At 36.4% G+C, this 19242-nt stretch overlaps 1 protein-coding gene across 4 annotated transcripts in view; it reads right to left on the reverse strand.

Annotated features, from left to right (window-relative positions):
• PLCE1 (phospholipase C epsilon 1) overlaps window positions 1–19242 on the reverse strand; it is a 149861-nt gene that overhangs the window by 68954 nt on the left and 61665 nt on the right. For 3 of the 4 annotated variants that reach the window (XM_017726044.1, XM_008643911.2, XM_017726046.1), the window contains one exon: window positions 9177–9468. In XM_017726044.1, coding sequence (XP_017581533.1) covers window positions 9177–9468 — 292 coding nt within the window. Of the gene's footprint in view, window positions 1–1761; window positions 1852–9176; window positions 9469–19242 lie in introns of those variants that run through there. The other variant, XM_017726045.1, reaches the window with a different exon arrangement.

The raw sequence follows: 19242 nt of genomic DNA on the forward strand, positions 1-19242 counted from the left end.
CTCTGCAATTTAATTTTGAACAAGCAAATACAGGTGAACAACTCCAGGTCAAACCTTGTCTAAAGCTAACAGTAACATAATTAAAGGCATTTAAAGCAATAGTTTTTCCAGACAGAGAATTCTTTCTCCCATCTCAAAGAAAAATGCTCTCAGAAGACACCACTCCTGCCTGGGGATAGGGGTGAAGAGAGGAGACCTAATGCAACAGCATCAGATCGAACCCTTTTCTAGAAGATCTCAACACTTTACAAAGAAAGCTGAAAATGTGCATGAAATCTGTTGCACTAAGTCTGTAGGAAATGTAGACAAAAATATGTAATTACTGTATAATTGTGCAAAGCCCTTAAAATTAAGCTCAAGAAAAAAATCAAAGTACTTTTAGCATAAAATTGTATCCTAGTTCTTCTACTGTTGCTTTGAAACATTTTCAATTTGCGCTTGATAAATCTTCCTGGCAAATTACTTATTTCAGAATTACTAAAATATGTAGCAATGCTTTTATATACATAACTAGTATTTCAAAAGCAAATACTTAAACATTCGAAAACTATGTCAATATGAAGCCCCTGAAATAAAAGCTAAACCAATTACGCCCTAAGAAAATGCCCAAATCAGCTTAATTTTTAGAAAAATGGTTACACCATTCTGCCTCAAATCAAAGCTAAGAACATTACCAAACAGCCAAAAGGCAGTGTCTGGGTTGGAATTAACTAAAATAATTTTCATTGCCTTTCTAGTAATACTTCTAAGTATCTCAGATTTGCTATCAGTGACTGAATAAGGACATCAAAAACACCACTGTTTTGCAATTAATACAGATACACTTGGTATCAGGGAGTTTTTTTTCTGTGCTATCTAAATCACTGAGGTGAAAATAACAGTGTTGACAACCAAGACAACCTTCCTATTGCAATGGGGTACTATTACCTTGAATGGTGAATGTTTGTCATAGCCTTTAGCTAACAGCCAGATTAGGGAAATGGGAGGGTTAGCACATAAAAGACATTCCTTTCACAGAGTAAAATATTATGAACCTTCATTAAAGTTACAGATGCCAGTTTAAAAAAACGTGCAAACAGAGGTGTTTCTTTATGACCAGTTAGTAGCAAAGCATTGCTTTTACATGCTGCTGTGCATTTGTGCCACTCAGAAAAGAAAAAAAAGGTAAACTCCCTTAAGCAACCATGAAACAAAAATTGATTCCAAGTTTTAAACTTGTATACTGAAGATACAGGGAGAAAAGCTCACTAAAGAAAAAAGCAGCAGTGCATTTACATTCAAAAACATATTACTAACTTACAACATTTGAGTAATTTATGTACTTTAGGAAAAAAATACTTTTACCTTGTTCTAGAACCTTAAAAAGTACTGAAATTCATATTTTGTCCAGCAAAAAAAAGACACTTCTTTTTTGTAGAATAAGAAACAAAGGAATGTCCCACAACATAATTTAACATTGAAATAGTTGCAATGTGAACCGGATAAATGCAAAGCATTTTGCCTAAATTAATTGAAATGTTGTATTCCATTTCAAACAAGTTGAAATACAAAATACACAGTCACAACATTATTTCATATTCCTTACTTCCCTTTCCACCTAAAAACACTTTTGTGTCCTTAAAGCACTATTATTAAATGCAGCCATTATAGATCTAATATTAGATTAGAAAACTGTCACCCAATTTACTTCTCTGGAAATAAAACTACCACTTTGATTAAACTTCCCGCATATAATCAGGGCCACAGAAGGGCAAATCTTACCAGCAAATGTACCTTCCATTGAATCTTAGATTCCTCCTAAAATGCCAGGAGAGCAGGTACTTTCAGTACCATAAAAAGTCTCCACACTGCACTTGTCCAAACTAACAGTCAGGCAACAGCTGCTCAGTTTAAAGCTACAAACTGTGGCAAAATGCATAACTGACATGCCTTGTGTAAGCCATGAAGAAGACATGCATTTGGCTGGCTCACTGAAAGGTCAGATTTCCCACCTCCCCAGATAAAAGCTGAAACACTAGGATTCAAATGGAAGGAAGTTTAGAAATTAAGGATGAGCATACATCCCGCTAAGACTAAAAGCATTTGATTTTGACAGCAGAGTTATAAACAAGAGTGATTTTAATTCTGCTGCATTTTTGTCTTTTAATATATTAAGAAATAAGTTACCCTACACTCAGGCTTTTGTACAAGTTATATTTATAACAGTGTTGTTTAAACAGCCCAAAAGTAATAAACGGAATTACTTTTGTTTTAGGAAACTTCATCTGAAGCATTACAAAAAACACAACATGGGTTTCTTTATTAGCAAATGCCCTACCTTTACAGCTATTATGCTCTCTGCACTAACGACTCTAGTAAAAGGCAATAGCATTAGCTTTAATGGGACAAAGGGCTATGACTTAGGCAACCATCCAAAAAAGTTTCTTTGAGAGGCAAAGTAAAGGAAAACCTCCCTGAGGCTTCCAGAAATGTGATTAACCGTAAAGAAATTACAAATAGGGGGAATTAAAAAGACAGCATAGTCCTCACATTGCATCTACGTTCAGAAAGTAAGTAGACACAAAACGCCTGCCTTCATCTCACAGTCATTATCTGGCTCTGGCATTTTTATCACTTCTTTTCTTCATTCTAACCTTACGCTTGTCTATACACAGTTTACATCACTTTTACAAGCAGCAGGACTACATCACTGAAAAGTTAGTTATGAAATTTGCTAGAGTACACAAGACTGAAAACCAATATGCTGCCACAAGAAAGCTTTCTCCATTTCCCCAGGAAGTCTGAGAGAGAGGTCTGTGCAGAACTGGAATGCGAGCAGTACACTCAGAGACACTCTGTTTATACGGTGAATATACGTCTTGTCTGAAAAATCTCTACTGAAGGAATGACCATGGGACCTGGCCAACACACCATTATTTTTTCATTGACAACACAAGCATATTATTTCTTAATTGGAAGAATGACAATTCAGTGTTGTATCCAACTTCCAGCTGGAAACTAGGACACTTAGATTTTTTAAAAATTCATGTTAAATATGATAATGTAAGGATGCCCATGGAGATGGAATAGAAAAATTTAAAATTAATTTTATTTATAAATATCAATTTTATTAATGCTATCTCACTACAAATACACAAAATAAACCATCAAATTAAATATTTCTCATCATTATAGGGTCAATACTAAAGTATTTTTCACTAGTCATAAAAGCAAGTATCTGAAAACACAAAGAAAAATATCTGAATGTCTTTGATTCTGCTAAGTAAACTGTAGAGTATTTCTTAGAATTTAACAACAACAAAAAAATGTGTCTGGAGAGAAATAAAACAGCATTATCCTACAAAACTTGACTTTCTCTCCTAGTTTGTTTCCTAAAACCAAAACTTCAAGAGATGACTTCTGAGTCATCTTGATGCTTGAGTCCTTGGGGTTTTTTGCTCATGATTGACATGCTAACATAAACATACAAAAAATTTCCATTCTACACTTTAAAAGTTCCCATGGACACTACTTTTACAAGGTCCATTCAAACAAATGTTCAGACCTTTGAAATAATAAACAATAATAAGCATTTCAGGGATTAACTATCTGCACTCAGAATCCCATTTCTTTTTTTTTCAGAAGAGTAGTCGTCATAAAAAAAGTAACAAATTTGCTTTTAAAACTAACATCATTTTGCACAAACTTCTGCTCTCTCAGTCTTCATCCAGATATTAGCATGTCCTTTATTACCTTCCTCACAACAAACCTCTAACAACACAAACTCATTCTATGTATTTAAGCTGTTCTTTTTCTTGTGTTAGAAGTAACAGCTATAGACTCCCAACAAAAATATTGCTGTAAGCTGAGACTCAGATACACAGGTTAAAGGATTATCAGTACCAAAACTATCACACAGTATGAGTGGAACCAAAATCTATATAAAATCATCTGAAACTCAGTTCTGTTTCTTAATGGCTTACCCCTGTACACAGGTTAGGATATCCAGATCCATACAGACATGTACCTTGAGTATGATAGCTATTACATACAAAGGCGGAATTTTACAGATGAAAATATATTACATTTTTTTATTTAGATTACTTACACTGGTTAACTTCGATCTACTGCCTGGTTCAATTATGTGTCTATCTTGCAGTAATACAGCTTACTGAACCTGGAAAGAAGACTGTAAGGACAAGACAAGCTATGCTGGTAGAATTTGTATCTTTGTCCCTATAATGTATTAAACATGTTGGATTAAAGGAAGTTTTTGTTAAATTAATGTTGTCAAGGATCCTCCTTAAGTCTTTCTCCCACTACCCTTGGTGTGACCAATATGGCTGTAACTGGGCCTGGCCGAAGGGTGACAGGTCCAGGAGACTGACCTCAGTGATCTTTCCCTTCTGTCAGTTTGCAGGGACAATCATTGTAGCCAGCTCCAGACGGTCTCACGTGTCCCTAGACTTACAGCTGTCCTCCAAAATCCTTCTCCTCCTTCCTGACATCTCAGTCTTGATCTGTGCTTCCTGCCATGTCACTCTTCTTTCTCTTCCTAACCAGATGACCTGCACTTGTTCCTGCTCTTCCTGACCTACATCCTGGAGGCAACACAGCAGGCATGAAATCCTTCTTTCCTGACTCACACCCTTGCCTCAGGCCACATTATCTACATACAGTCTGACCTATCTCCAGTATTTGATTTCTTCTCCTACAGTGCATTGCCTGGCTCATCTTCTTACCACAGATTCTCAGCCTAAGACACATTTTGTCTTTTCAGGTCTTAATGTCAGCTCATTTGGCTTTATCCCTCATTCTAAATGGTCTTAACCTTTGGGCCCAAACACACACACCAACTAAATCATGCTGGCCTTTCTAAATCTATGTACATCAAGCTTGTTATGACCCATTACTCCGACATATAGCTATCAGACAACTGCCCCAATTTCAGGGATCCTGGAATTTTCCCAATATTGTAACAATACACTTTGTGCAAAGGGTGCAAGAAATAGCAGTGGGAAAAGCCACAGAGACTTGGGCACCTGTTTGCTGTGCAGTCTTGCAGATGGCAAAGTCTGATTACAGATAAAGGGTAATCACTAAATTCTGTGGTATGAATGAAGTAGGTTTGTTTAAGATCAATGCAGTCTGCCTCCACATTCACGACAAATTAGTTTCCTTATGTTCTTGGTCAAAACCTGCTACTGTCTATTTAACAAGTCCTGCCCAGCTTTCTCTGGAAGAGGTAGTCCGATTTATATCACAGAGAGTGGCATCAGACTCATCAATTCTAGAAGATGCTAAAGTCAAAGAATATTGATACAAAATGTTTGCAGTCTGCTCCATCTTCAGACACCTCCTTCTACTTTCCTTCCCTTTATCTTAGACTACAAATTGAATTAAATTGGGGTGGAGGGAGGAGTACAAGTTTCTTTCAAATGATAACTCTATCAAATGTAAAGTACAAACATTTTCACATACTCTATTTCCTTCTTTTTTTCACTTTCTGCATAAAAATGTCAATACCATATGAACTGTGACAATGACTGGCCCTTCAAATATGACTCCAGTGAAAGTTCTGGCCCATTCACAACTATGAGCAAACTTCTGTAACAATCAATTTGTAAGACACAGAACAGGCTGAAAAGCAGGATTTCCTTTCGACAGGAAAAAAAGCTGGCTTCAATCCAAATCCCACTGAAAGACACTCTCAAAACTTTTTACTAACCAAAAACTCTGAGTTACATACAGAGGTACTAAAACAGTGCAGGATAAATGTCTTCAGTGTTCATATGTGAAAATTATGTTCTCTGTAGCAACAAAGATGCTGACAAGGATGTGAATGTCACTGACCAGCTGTGGGAACTCCAGGCATCTGTGGTTCCCGGAGTCCACTCTCAGACTGTCCCTGCGCTACCGGGACCGGAGTCGCAGCCCCTCAGTCGGGAGCCTGACGGCTCTGTGAGCCGTCTGAGAGGAGGGATTGCAGGCTCCCTGCTCCAGGCCCAAGACAGGACTCTCCTACACAACAAGCCTACATGAGTTTCTGAAAACTCTCAGTCTCAGATCCATGTGACTGGGGATTCTGGCTTAGGAGGTCTGGTATGTTTGGAAGCCTTCTGTGGAACTAACAACACTGGCTGATCTGCCCACAAAACCATCCTAGCCCTGGGGACTCAGAGCATTTAAGGTCCTTAGCTACCAAGCAAAACCTTAGAAAACTATTCCCTGGAGTTGGACTGCTTGTGACTGCAAGGTTCATTGCTCAGGTCACTAAGTAACCCCTGAAGGACTGAACACAAAGAACTCACTAAGTGCTTGGTGCTAGGGAGACAGAAATCCAGGAGGCTATCCCAGTATTAGGGACTTGCTGTTTGCAGGATCCCTATTTCCAGGGCAGATATTACGTAAAAGCCCTAACTAAAGAGAGTATAAAGTTTTTGAGAAGTCTTCCTTTTTGAGAAGTCTTCCTTTTGAATCATGAAGGCACTCCCCATTAAAGTAATGGGCTCCTCTTTAAATAGACTGGGCAAGAGAGTGCTGAACTTTGTCTCCAAAAATTGCAAACATTTTGAAAGAAAAGTAGTGGAATACTGTCTCATCCAGAAAAGGTTCTCCAAATACAAATTCAACAGCCCTTGAGATCTTTTCAAGACTTGATGATACAGACTGGTTCTAATTAACAAATTTACTTCTGCTTTGGAAGCTTTTTAACAACTGTCTTGAAAATCATTTGAACTGCAGTAATATTTACTCTTCAGTTGACAACTGATTTGGAGTTACAGTGCCTGTCTTCCCAAGAAGTCATTAAATGTGACAGAGCCCTACTTTCATGGAAAGGGCTAAACACCTGCCTGCTGATTGCAGGTAGTGAATTAATTATTTATTTTCGCTTTGCTTGCGCACACAGCTTTTACTTTATGTATTAAACTCTCTTCAACTGAATTTTTCAATGAATTTTTGCACTCTTACCCTTCTGATTCTCTTGCCATCCCATTGTAGGGGAGTGAGTGGCAGCACAGTGCTACCTACTAGGGTTAAACAACAGCAACTATTAAAGCACAATAGGATCAATATAGTCCCTTTTCAATGCCTCCAAACTACTGAGTGAAGTGCTCCCATGACATTCTGTATCCTGTGATAAATCCTCCATTGCATTTGATGACAGAGCTCTTACTGATGTGAATTAAAAATTCTCAGGTTTAGATGAGATTAGCTTACTGAGGTTAAATCCAGCCATGGAGAGGATGCTGGACCGATGAAAATAACCTTCTTATCAATCTGTATGGACAGGACAATTTCTCAAAAGGTACACACCCAGGAATAATGACCACAGCTCTGAATTCAGAATATGGTTGGGTTCCTTGCTAATGTGAATGACTCAGCCACATCCCCAGGTAACACTCCATAAACGTTTTTAGAGAGGACTCTGTCATTTCTCAGCTATAATAGACCACCACAACATAACTAAACAGGAAGCTTCCACACTCAGAAAACTTCAATATCCTAAAGCTGCAGCACATCTCTTCCTCACCAGAGACCAGTAGAGTAAATCATGCCTAGACCACTACAGTAAATCCAAGCTCTACCATGTACACAGGCTATCAGTGGAATCACAAACTGAGTTCAAAATCCTGTCTTTTATCTTAATGTCTTACATCCTTTGGCTCAGAATCCAACAATATACACCATGTAATACTGTCGGCACAGATATCCCCAAACTAGTGCAAAGTGTGCTAGTACATAGAGTACACAGAGCACTCATGTGCACTCGCTAGCTCAAGCTCCATAAAAAGATAAAGCCATATTAGCAGCTCAGTGAGCCTAACTATTGCTGCTGCTTCCAGTTCCAGAACTCAGTTCCAAAGCACACGCCTTCCGAGCTGTTGCAGGAATGTCCCTGTCCATTTGTCTAAAGCACTCATGTCCCCAGAACAAATACAAACCAAACAAAATAAAAAGGAAAACCCTAACAAAATAGGACACTATACTGTATATATCTGTCTCTTACAGACAATGAGGGTATATGAAGCTTAGTAGTGCTGCTCAAGGTACTACTGAAATTCATTCAGATGCTACAAGTTTGCCATCTGTACCTGTTATTCTTAGATATTTTACTGCCTCTCTCTGCCCTTTGATTCACCTAGAGAGAAACTAATTGAAACAAGAAAGGGCCACTCTTTGGGATAAAAGACAGCCATATCTGAGGATAAACTATACCTTTATTTGTCTGTAAAAATGAAGTCAGTATCTGCATTAGCTAAGGAACCACGCTGATTTTGCACTTATTTTGTCAAATTCCTGTAAAATTTTGGGCAAGCCATAATATCCACATGCATCACTTCTACCATGGTATGACTGAGATACTATATCCTTTAGTTATGGTTTATCAGATGGTGATAAATCTCCAACTGCTTGAGTAACTTATGAAATATTCTAGGCATTAATTAAAAATTAATCAATAATGTAGGTACTATTCTATACAAAACCATCTTTTAAAGCACAGAATTTGTACCAAGAAGGCTTTATTTAACTTCCAAAACTGACTAAACTAAATCACATTAAGGATACTCTTGCTACATACGAAGACGATCAGCATGGAAGTTTAGCATGCAACATCCATTTTCCAAAAGGCATTTTCCACGTAGACAATACCCACGTTATTTGAAATGATTCAATACTAGAAAGATGATGGACCCGGGAGAAGACCACCAATACATCAGTAACGAAGTGTACATACTTCACAACACAGTGCTATGCTGACAGGTACTTGTATAATGACAACAGTAATAACCAAGTAGAGCATACACTTCTTTCTCCAGTTCTGAACCAAGCCAGCCCATGAGCAGGAGCACTTGGTAAATGAGAAAAACTACACATAGGAACACGCTAAAAACAATGGCTTGGGCATTAAATTTGGATGCAGGCAGAAAAGATTCCAAGAAAAAAACCTGAAAAGGTGTTTGTTTTGTAATAAGACTCTTTTCAGTTTAACTGCATTTTTACTTTAGTAAACTAAGATAGCTAGTCATTATGACACATCAATGATTGCAAAGGAAAATATCTGAAAACATGAAAACCTTTTTTATCTGTTAACTTCATATGAGTATATAAACTACAGAATACTATACAGTATTAATAATTCTGCAACTCATTCTATAATTAAAGCAGAGATAAAAAAAATATATCTTCATTACCTTTAAGCATTGTTCTTCCAGTTGAGCCTCCAAAGATATTTAAAAGACCGCTTCTTGCTCCTAATGATGTAGTTGCTTCTAGCAAAGCACCAGTTATATAGTTAGAGAGTGCAGTCCTCTGTAAAGTGGCACGATACTGACAGTAAGCACCTCTTACACATGGTTTTACACACAAACCATCTCCTTCGCATATACAGTCTGTAACAAATGTTGGGAGCTTTCTCAGAAGATGAGGAATATATTCAAAAATATCTTCTGCTCCTTCCTCTTCTTCTCTCACTGTACTGAAGATCTGTGGAGAATGCAAAAGCATGGACCGTTAGTTCATTTGCTTAGGATAACACATTGAATATAAAACAATTCCAAATGACCACAACTTCTTGCGAAGTTCAATGACCTGCAACATCTACTTATCCAAAACTGGTTTTTGAGGATTTTGTGTTAGGCTCCCGAACAGGATATTTAAGTAAGATGTCATTCTGGCTTTCAATCTATGGTTAAAAGCATTCTAAGGATAACTATTAGACTAAAAAAACCTCACATCAATATACCTCATCAGCATTTAAAATATAGAATATGCAGAAATTTGTTTATAATAGTATTAAATCTATTGTACTTCCAGAAAATCTTAGAGATATCAGTAGCAGAAAAAACAGATCAACTCAGAGCTGGCACTTTTTCTTACTGAGTGGGTGGGGTTTTGCAAACAGAAATGGCTTTAATCCCTCTGAACCCTCTTTCAAAATGTTCCGGTGTCACGTTTATTGCGTTAAGTCCAGCCTACCCACAGGTCCCCTATCTTATATTGGTTTAGTACTCTTTTTCCAATATTTGTGATAACACATTAATGAACTTCAGCCTGTGGCTTAGCAACTAAGTAGTGTTTGCTTATTTAAAAGAGTCTAACGATCAAAGCAAGAATCTGGAAGAAATCTCTTCATTTAGTATACAAGGGGAGACTTGATTCTTTGCATTCTTCTATGTTGACTTATTCATTAACATTAATAATTTGTTTCAGTGATCTGTGCTTCGTAATTACAAAGTGTAAACTACCAAACTAAAAATTAACACAGGGAAAGGTCAGTACAACTGCCACCAAGACAGGTGCTGAGAAAATTTTCATGAGGTTGTTCCCCACCAGTCTTGGACGAAGTCTCAGAAGTAAGCTGATGGTTTCATGACAGTTTTTTTCAATTAATGCCTTGTTTCTTGTTGCCACCCTTTCCCACATACAAACAAAATACAGCTATCCATCAACATGGCAGAAACTGCAGCGAGTCCTACAAAGCAAGCACGTGTGCTCAGTCAAACGATAAGAAACTGTTTGCACAGTCTGTGCATGCCACATGTCAGAGGCACCGGCACCCTGCCCACAGGACGCACACGTGCCCAGCCACAGATCCAAGGAGGGAAGCGGCTCCCGGTACAGGGATCTCACACCCATCCACTTCTGCCCTGAGACTGGCATTTACCCTGCCACATAAAAGAGGAGGGATCAAAATCCCTGCTCCCATGAGGGATCTGACCCTCCACTAACAGAAGAGGTGAACAGTGCTGTACTTCTTTCATCCGCATAAACAAATTGCAGAAAATCAAACACAATCCAATATATTAAGTACATATTTGTTGTCTTAGCCTTAATTTTTGTATTAACCATGTTTGGGAGAAACCAGTAAAATTTTATATTATAAGAATTCATTAACTAGTAATGTAATTCAACGATTTGAAAAAGAACCCTGACATATTTGTTAACATAAAAAAAGAAACTTTCACATGTTGACTATGGCTATATATAACGCTAATTCCATTAAAAGAGAGCTTCTGTGATGCACTACACCATGAAATGCTGTGGCATCTTTTTTCTCCTCTCTCTGCAACTTTTCCAAAATTTATTTGATCTGAGGTTTCTAGAAATATTACACCTGCATTTTTATCCTCTTTTCTTTGCTATCTGGCAGTTTTATGGACTTTTAGACTGTCAGTACAGACACATTTCCACCTTAGTTCAGAAAGAAAACGTGCTCTTACAGCATGCCTTACCTGAACAGGATGTGCATAGACCTTTTATTTAGCTAACTGTCTGCAAGTACCTTTTCAAAAGGTGTACTGTGAAATAGTGAACCATTGGACTATGAGCGTGTCATGCACAGCAGACATAATTAGTCTTTCAGCTTGTTTAAAAAAATATTTAGTTAATGAATATAATTTAACTTCTCAAAACTGCAGTTACCATCCAAAATATTTTTAAAATTGGGTTCTGCAACTTATAAAGGCATGTTCTGTTGCCTACACAACTAAAATTTCTTTCAGCTGCCAAAGCAAAGAAACCATTTGTTGACAGAAATAGGCGACAGTGTTTTGCTGGAGAGATTATACATAGAATAATGGTGTTAATCTCTTCTGTGTAAAGTAGACTTCAGGGCACTAGCTGTCTCCAAAGACTCTGCACGTCACATAACATTTTCAAATTTTGTTTTGATGTGTTAAAGTTCTGAGCGTGTTACCTCTGCTGCACACAGATGAGGTTACGAAAAAATGTGAATACTTATCAGCCCCTGTAAAAGAACTGAAACAATCAGAATAGCCACAAATCCCTCAGGTAACTGATAGGGGAAACCACCTTTCAGAGAGATTGCACCAGACAATTGGGGAAACTTAATCTTGCCTGGGAGACAAAGAAGTTTATTCCAAGCCAGGGTTTATAGTTCATCCTAGCAGACTCCAGATCCTATTGATCCACATCACTACCAAAGAATGACTAATGTAATTAAAAATGAATGTAAACCAAAAAGAGGAAAATGCAGCACTAAACTGACAGCTACCCATCAAAAAACAAAGTCTCACTTTTGCCTTACATATCAAATTAAAGATTTCAAAACCATCTGCAGTCTGATGTTGCCAAGTCTCACCTACTGCATATAAAACAGTAATTCAAAAGAAACTCAGGACAGCATCCGAATCTAAAAGTGCTGTGATATTAAACATTCTAGAATGAGCATACAACACTTTTAAAATAAGAACTGAGATGAAACAGGAAACTACATATACTAATACACCAGTATTTCAATCAAAGTATACTATGGCTTCAAGAGATTTTTACTTTCTTCTATTTTTTAAGGAGATTTTAACGGAAAGTAAAAGGAAAATAAAAATTACCTGCAACATACAATATTTCTGATTTCTACAGGAGAAAAATGTCCTCCAACTCAAAAATGGAAATTAGCATTAAAATAAAGATTAAATTCAGGCAAAATTCCATCCTTGTAGCTTTACAACCAAGTCCATATTTGGAAAATACATGGAAACAAAATAGATTTTTCAGCTCTTAAAAATGTATGCAATAAATCATCAAAACTTTTTGAGGGACTTCTAAAAAGTCCCTCAGTTTTGCTTCAAGTAACTTAAAATGGTATCTGCAAGTTAACTTATTGATAACCTTCAGGCAATAAAACTTTCTTACAGTGACAACAGACATATTTTGCCAGGATACTAAAATTATCTTTAAAAATAACTGTAAGAACAAGGAACTTATGCTAGCCTTGAAACTATTCCTTATTTTTCTCTTGCAATCTTTTTTTCTGTTTAATCATCAAGCAATTGCAAATTGCAATATGTCCTTTTCTCCACGACATTACTATAGGTTTACTGTGTAGAAATGGTGGAAATCTAAACACTGCAGCTATTTATTGCCCAGTTTATGACAGATATTCCCCCAAAATGAAGCTGGAGTTCATGGATGCTGCTGTACTGGAAATATCAGATATAGCAGTTCATAAGAAATAAAAGTGATTTCTTACTTAAACTTACATGTACCTCTTACTGTAGTCTTTTTTTGTTTCTCTTTTCATATTTTTTTCTGCCTCAGGTATTTAGCTTAAAACTTGGAGGCATGTTACCATATTGCCAAACATTTAGCAGCTGCTGTGCTTATGAAACCCAGAAACAGGAATTACGAACAGACAAAAAATGTCCCATTATTAGGAAGCAAGCTTAATTTCTCTCACTTTATTAAAATAACGAAGAATATGTGTACCCAAGAATTTCATTGCAAAGAATGGTCATGAAAAACTATGCTTATTGCTAGTACACTGTAAAAATATGAGAAAATAGGGTGTAATAGAGCTTTAATACTTCACTGCATCTGTCCAAACTCTCTCTAAACATATCTATAAAGATATCCTGAATGATGAAGATGAAATACTGAAACGTAGCAGGTGTGTGCACGTGCTCAGTTGGTTTGGCATATTTCAGTCTGATTTCCTGGCTGTTCACCGACATAGCATTTCTATGATGGAGGGCTGCTGATAGCAGCCTGCCTTCATTTGCTGCACACTTTAAAAGCAATTTTAAATGCCTGTAAGCCAGAATGGTATATCAAGTAATAACTCTCAGGACAGCATGTGTTGAAGATCAGTAAAATATCTCCTTTGAAAACACAAAGGTTTTACAGAACATACAAGCCTAAACACAATTAACATCACAGGAAATGCTGCTCTTTTCAAATTTGTTCTGCTCCAAGAAAAATTACATTAAAATGAGGAAACTCTGATGGTGATTTTTCATTTTGGCCCTGCAGGTTTTTCAGAAGAAAACCCTTACCAATACTGATCAAATGAAGCTAACAGTGATCTCTTGGAAGTCATGACCAAGGACCATTCCAATTGCTTTTACAGGTATTTATTCTACCATTTAATTCAGATATCTGTAGCATGGAATACAAGCTATGAAAAAACCCCACTTCTGGCAGAAAGAAAGTAGTATGCAAGGTGAACTTGGGTGAATAAGGCATTAGTGCACAGTTGGTTAATACTTCAGTTTTACGTCTTCCAAAATGGTACTCCAGCATAACACTTTGGAGGATTTATTAGTACAAATGTAAAAAAGAGGTGATGCTGATTTTAATTTTCTGAGGTACACTGGATTTTCTCAGCTTTATCTCATTCAGGTTATGACCATACCCACATTGATTAGTTCACAACGTTTCAAGATCATTGCTAACGTACAAATCTTTAATTCAAGGTCTTTCTAAAATATTAATCTCTTGTAACAACTTCTGATTATGTATCAATTATAAGAACTGAAATACATTAAACACTGAATGCTTTTTTCTTTATCCCTAGAATAGTGTATATGTTGTCTTTCTTCTTACTGTATATGTGACATTCTCAAGAGTACATGCCGGAGCCCATATATCAAACAGTTGTGCAGGTTGTTCAAAGCCAAAGGATATTACTGTGTTCGACAAAGAGGATGCTCTGAACAGCTGAAAGGTCTGCTCTGTCAGGACTATTTCTTAGTTCTGTTCACTGGCAAGTCTTGTTCACTTTAGCAATCGAATAGGTGAGGTCTTCAGAAATCCTTTCAAGAAACTGGACATTTTGGTAAGTGTTTTTCAGTGTTTGGAGTACAAAAGCCAGACATTTAGACTGTTAGAACATTATCTTCTTGGTGGTACTCAGCAGTCTGTAACCAAATAAGCACACACCAAGAGAGCTGATGAAATTTTTGGCTATGTATCTTATGGAGTTCTGGTATTTTACAAATAGGGCAAGGTTTATGATAAAACCTGTGGTCAATTAAATTCCATTCCTAACTTATTATTCCAGCTGAAGTGGACGAATACAAATAGCCAACTGTAAGCTTTTCTAAATTCTAGCACCAGTGAAATTTGTGAGAGACTCATGATGGTACAGCCCAGCAGGAGATGAAACACCATTCTCATTCCAAATCCAAAACAGAGCACTGTAAGAGCTACTAAGAAGAAAACTCTACCCCACCTGGATGAGGAAGGATGAGGAATATGTTGATATTTACAACGTCAGGACAGAGCACAAGACAACAGTACTGTGCTACAGAGCAATAAAGTGCGCTTTTTCAACAGCAAGTTTTGTTGAGTATTCAGTTCTACACAGTAAGTTGTAACTGGGCAATGTGGCACAGAGCAGCAGAGGACACACAGAAAACAGATGAGTTGACCCTGGGAACATGGAAATCAGTGTTGATGGCAGCTGGAAGGCTGCCAAAAGAGCGATCAAGCACAGATGTGCCCAAACACTAATATTCATTAAGTGATGTTCTGTGAACTTTCTACAGCTTCAACTGCAATTACAGAATCTGCATTACCTCACCAGTCAATATTTCTTATGAATTGCATCCTGTTAAGGATGAGATAATTTCAAGGAACAGAAGCAGAATTTAATGAGGATCAAACTATCTTGCACAGGCGATCCTTAAATACAGTTCAACATTCTTCAGAAATATTAGCCACCACTATTCAGTTCTGATATCTGACAAGTGTCATTAGTCGAGAATTTTTTTCATCTGTTATCATCAGGAAATGATGATGCAGTTTTTTAAAAAATTAATTTGAGACTTGGGTTTAAGACCAGAAATTATAACAGCAGGTCCAAACTTCCAACAAGTCATCATTTTCACTTTTGATAAAACTTGGTGGCTATTACTTACGTATTTTCCATTTCTGTAAGGTAACAGTACTAATTTTAATAGCCCTTACCAAATGAAAGATGGACTTCACAGAATCAGAAGATGGAAAAAGCAGTGTAATTGGGATACAGATTTAACACAGCATCTCCACCCCCAGAAAGTCCTGCTTTTCAAGGCAGGTAACACAATTTAGATTAAAATAATTACTAAGAAGAGTCAAGATATAAAACAGAGGCTGATGAAAGGCATTAATTAACTGTCATTCAAAAGTTTTTCCATAAATACTCGAAATTTCAAGTCGATTATGGAGAAAATGAAAGGATGACACCAAACACAACACAGGAGTTGTTCACATCACTTTTCAGAAATGTGAAACAATACCCTTGCCAGTGAGAGAAACCTCTGTAATCTCAGCCAGAAAAAGCCAAAACCAACACTTTCTGGTCAGCTGGGTCAGATATTTATACCTCTGTTGGTACAAAAGTGTACGTGAAAAAATACATAGTTATTAGTTATTTTATTACTAACTTGCTAACTTCTTCATTTTAAATATTTTATCTTTTTCTAGTACTTCGCAACTTTCAACTTTTAGCTGTTTACTGTTCTACCCCTGTCAACTCCACATGCAGACAGTACTCTTTTTATTTCCTGAGTGCTTATTTACTTCCTCCAAACTTTCACCAACAATATAATTTACACACAATATGCTGTCATAGTAACTAAATAAATTAAATTACTCCTTCAAATAAACATCTGTGTTATCTCCACCTAACTAATGCACAACTTGGGGTTTTTTTACTGAAAAGCTGCTAGTTTTACTAGTCTGAAGTGGGTCACGTCTTTGAACGCCCTGATCATGCGGACTAGAATTTCTTGGGTTATCCTACTGTGTTAAATTACCTACTGTGTTTTTAACATAAAAGTATATGCACCACACACATAGCTACTTTTCAAAAATATTTTTTAATAATGACTTTTGATGCACCTTACTGATGAAAAAAAAATCATTCATATAAAACTTCACAGGTGTGTTATAAAAATATTTAAAACAAGATGACTAGCAAGTTGAATTTTTGTTTCAGTATAGAAGCTTTAATGTAACGAAGTACATTATCTAAAATAGGCTAATTAGGCTTAAAACTATGTCAGAAAGACTGAAATAATTCACTCAAACCATTTAGATGTTAGAATATTAAATGTGTCATGATTCAATAATTTCAATTCAAGAGAGATGAACATTCTCCTTTCATCTTAGGAGAAAGGTCTTTGGTACATCAAACTGTAATGGGACGTTACTATTACAATGGATCACTGAACCTTTCAAATGCAAGTAAGAAACAGTAAGAAATTCTAACAGAAGCTACTGAAAACTCTATTTATACATCCTTGAAAGCTTTCTTTCTTCAAAGGTAGAAAAGAAAAAATTAATTCAATTAGTTCAATGAAGGTTTCAAACAGGCATCATGTTCATATTTTTCATTTCGGAAATACTGACGTGATGGGTGCATTCAAAATAGGTGAATACTGAGCACTCAAAGCAGAGGAACCCAACAGCCCCCTTCCCTTGTCTTCTTTCTATTATTCTATATGTGGAGCAATACCAAGTCTAGATTTTCTCTGAAAAAAAACCAAAAACCTCACACACTCATCAGATACAGGCAGAAATCTGTATGGGTTTTTACCTTAGTATCAACTGTATCCTTCCCATTTGAGGAAAGGCTTCCACAGAACTCACACATTTAAAAATAGCTGCATTCTCACTCATGTGAACTGACTATTTAAACAACTTTGAAAGATGAGCTTAGTTGCATATTCCTGAACTACCAACTGACAATAAGGTTGAGGGGTAACGCACAGTACAGAAAAAACCACTTAAGAGATCTCCTATCAACATGATCATCTCAGAACCAAACAGAAAAACCTAAAAATTATGGCTGTTGAAGCCCACGTCTCACCACCCTTTACATGTTTGATTTCTCATCCTCTTTCTACAATCTCATCTATTTGTCAAAGTTCACCATAGCTGCTTCTGCCAAACTCTGGCCTGACGTGTTCTTTAAAAGTATTACGTTAATATGTATACTTACATAACTGATTCAGAAAGCACACAGTCTGTTCCATTCCCATGTCTCTCATATTAAAATTCATAAGATAGCCAATGGGAAGGGTTAAAGGTCACAGAACTGGCTAATTCAGTTTTACACAGGTGATGCTGCATCCCTGTGAGTAGAGAAACTGCTCAGAATTGATTATGAAGGTCTCAAGGTCAGAGTAAATGTGCCAAGGCTCAAACACAAAGTACATGTAATTAAACTGTCTTTGTAATTATATAATCACTATTATTATTTGTATCAAAAAAGGCTCACAATGGGACTTTGTTGTGCTTTACATTCTGGACTTACATTGAAAGCTGGATCTTGCCAAATCTATCAATAACAGTCTATAGTTCAGATCTGTAATCAGAAACCTAAAGATTAAATAAATGTAAAGTGCAACAAAACCTTGCTGTATCCCTAAATATTTTCATTTATAACCAACTGCAATTGATATTACAGTAAAAGATTGGTAGGCAGATTACTACAGCTGTAAAATTTATGCATCCTACCCACGGCATACAGCTAATAAAAGAGCAAGTTTTCCTTAGCAGAGGAAATCTAGTTCTCATTTTCTAATTTTATAGACACTGAATCCATGCCTATTTATTTGCTTGTACTTCAGCTGTTGGGTTCATAGGGTCACATGAATAATTATAAGATTATTTTGGATAGTACTTAGGGGCCAGGAAATTCTCAGAGTTTTCATGACTGAATTGTTTGATAGACTTTTAGGTCAGAACATGATTTCATGAAACAAAATAACTTTGTTCTATAAAGAGGCATTTTCCACTTTAAGAGGTTTTTTTTTTTAATTACCCAGAAATAGGAAACACAAAATTCCTTGCCCAAACTCACAACAGAATATTGACACTTCAAACTTAGTTTCTAAATTACATGTTTAATCTAAATTTACTGATAAAAAGTGAGTCTTCATTCATCACTCTTCACAATGAACATTTAATAACAACACTAAAAAAGATAAAAATAAAAAGGGCAATTTTGTAAATTTTTAGAATAAAAATTTTGGCTAAAATTAAGCAATCACAATAATCCATCATGGTACAATGAAGCGATTTTACTTATGTTGGTTTCTTGATTCAAGAACATAGTACCTTCAACACTATTCATCTTCCCTGTCATTAGCTGCTAAGGAAGACTGTGCTGGATCTATAGAAAGCATCTCAAGTGTAGAAAAGCTAAAAATGTGAAGACAGTGTGAACAACTAATAAACAATGCAGTAACCTAAAGAAATAACTTCCTGTTTTCCGTGTTTCCAGCTGGGGTGTTCAGCTGCTGCCTTTAAATAACTGTCCTGCAGAACACCATACATTCAATTTTCACATCATATTTTTATTTTATGACACAACTTTGATGACAGACACCTAATACACATCAATAGCCATAGTTACATTAAGACAACAGTATATTGGAATAAAACTGAATCTACCAAAGTAATTGTCACTGAAAGAATCTTTGATTGTCATCTGAATCCGCTAAAATGATGAAAGGATGGTAACATTAGGTT

Source organism: Corvus brachyrhynchos, unplaced genomic scaffold (genome assembly GCF_000691975.1).
Source record: "Corvus brachyrhynchos isolate BGI_N302 unplaced genomic scaffold, ASM69197v1 scaffold61, whole genome shotgun sequence".
NCBI lineage: Eukaryota > Metazoa > Chordata > Aves > Passeriformes > Corvidae > Corvus > Corvus brachyrhynchos.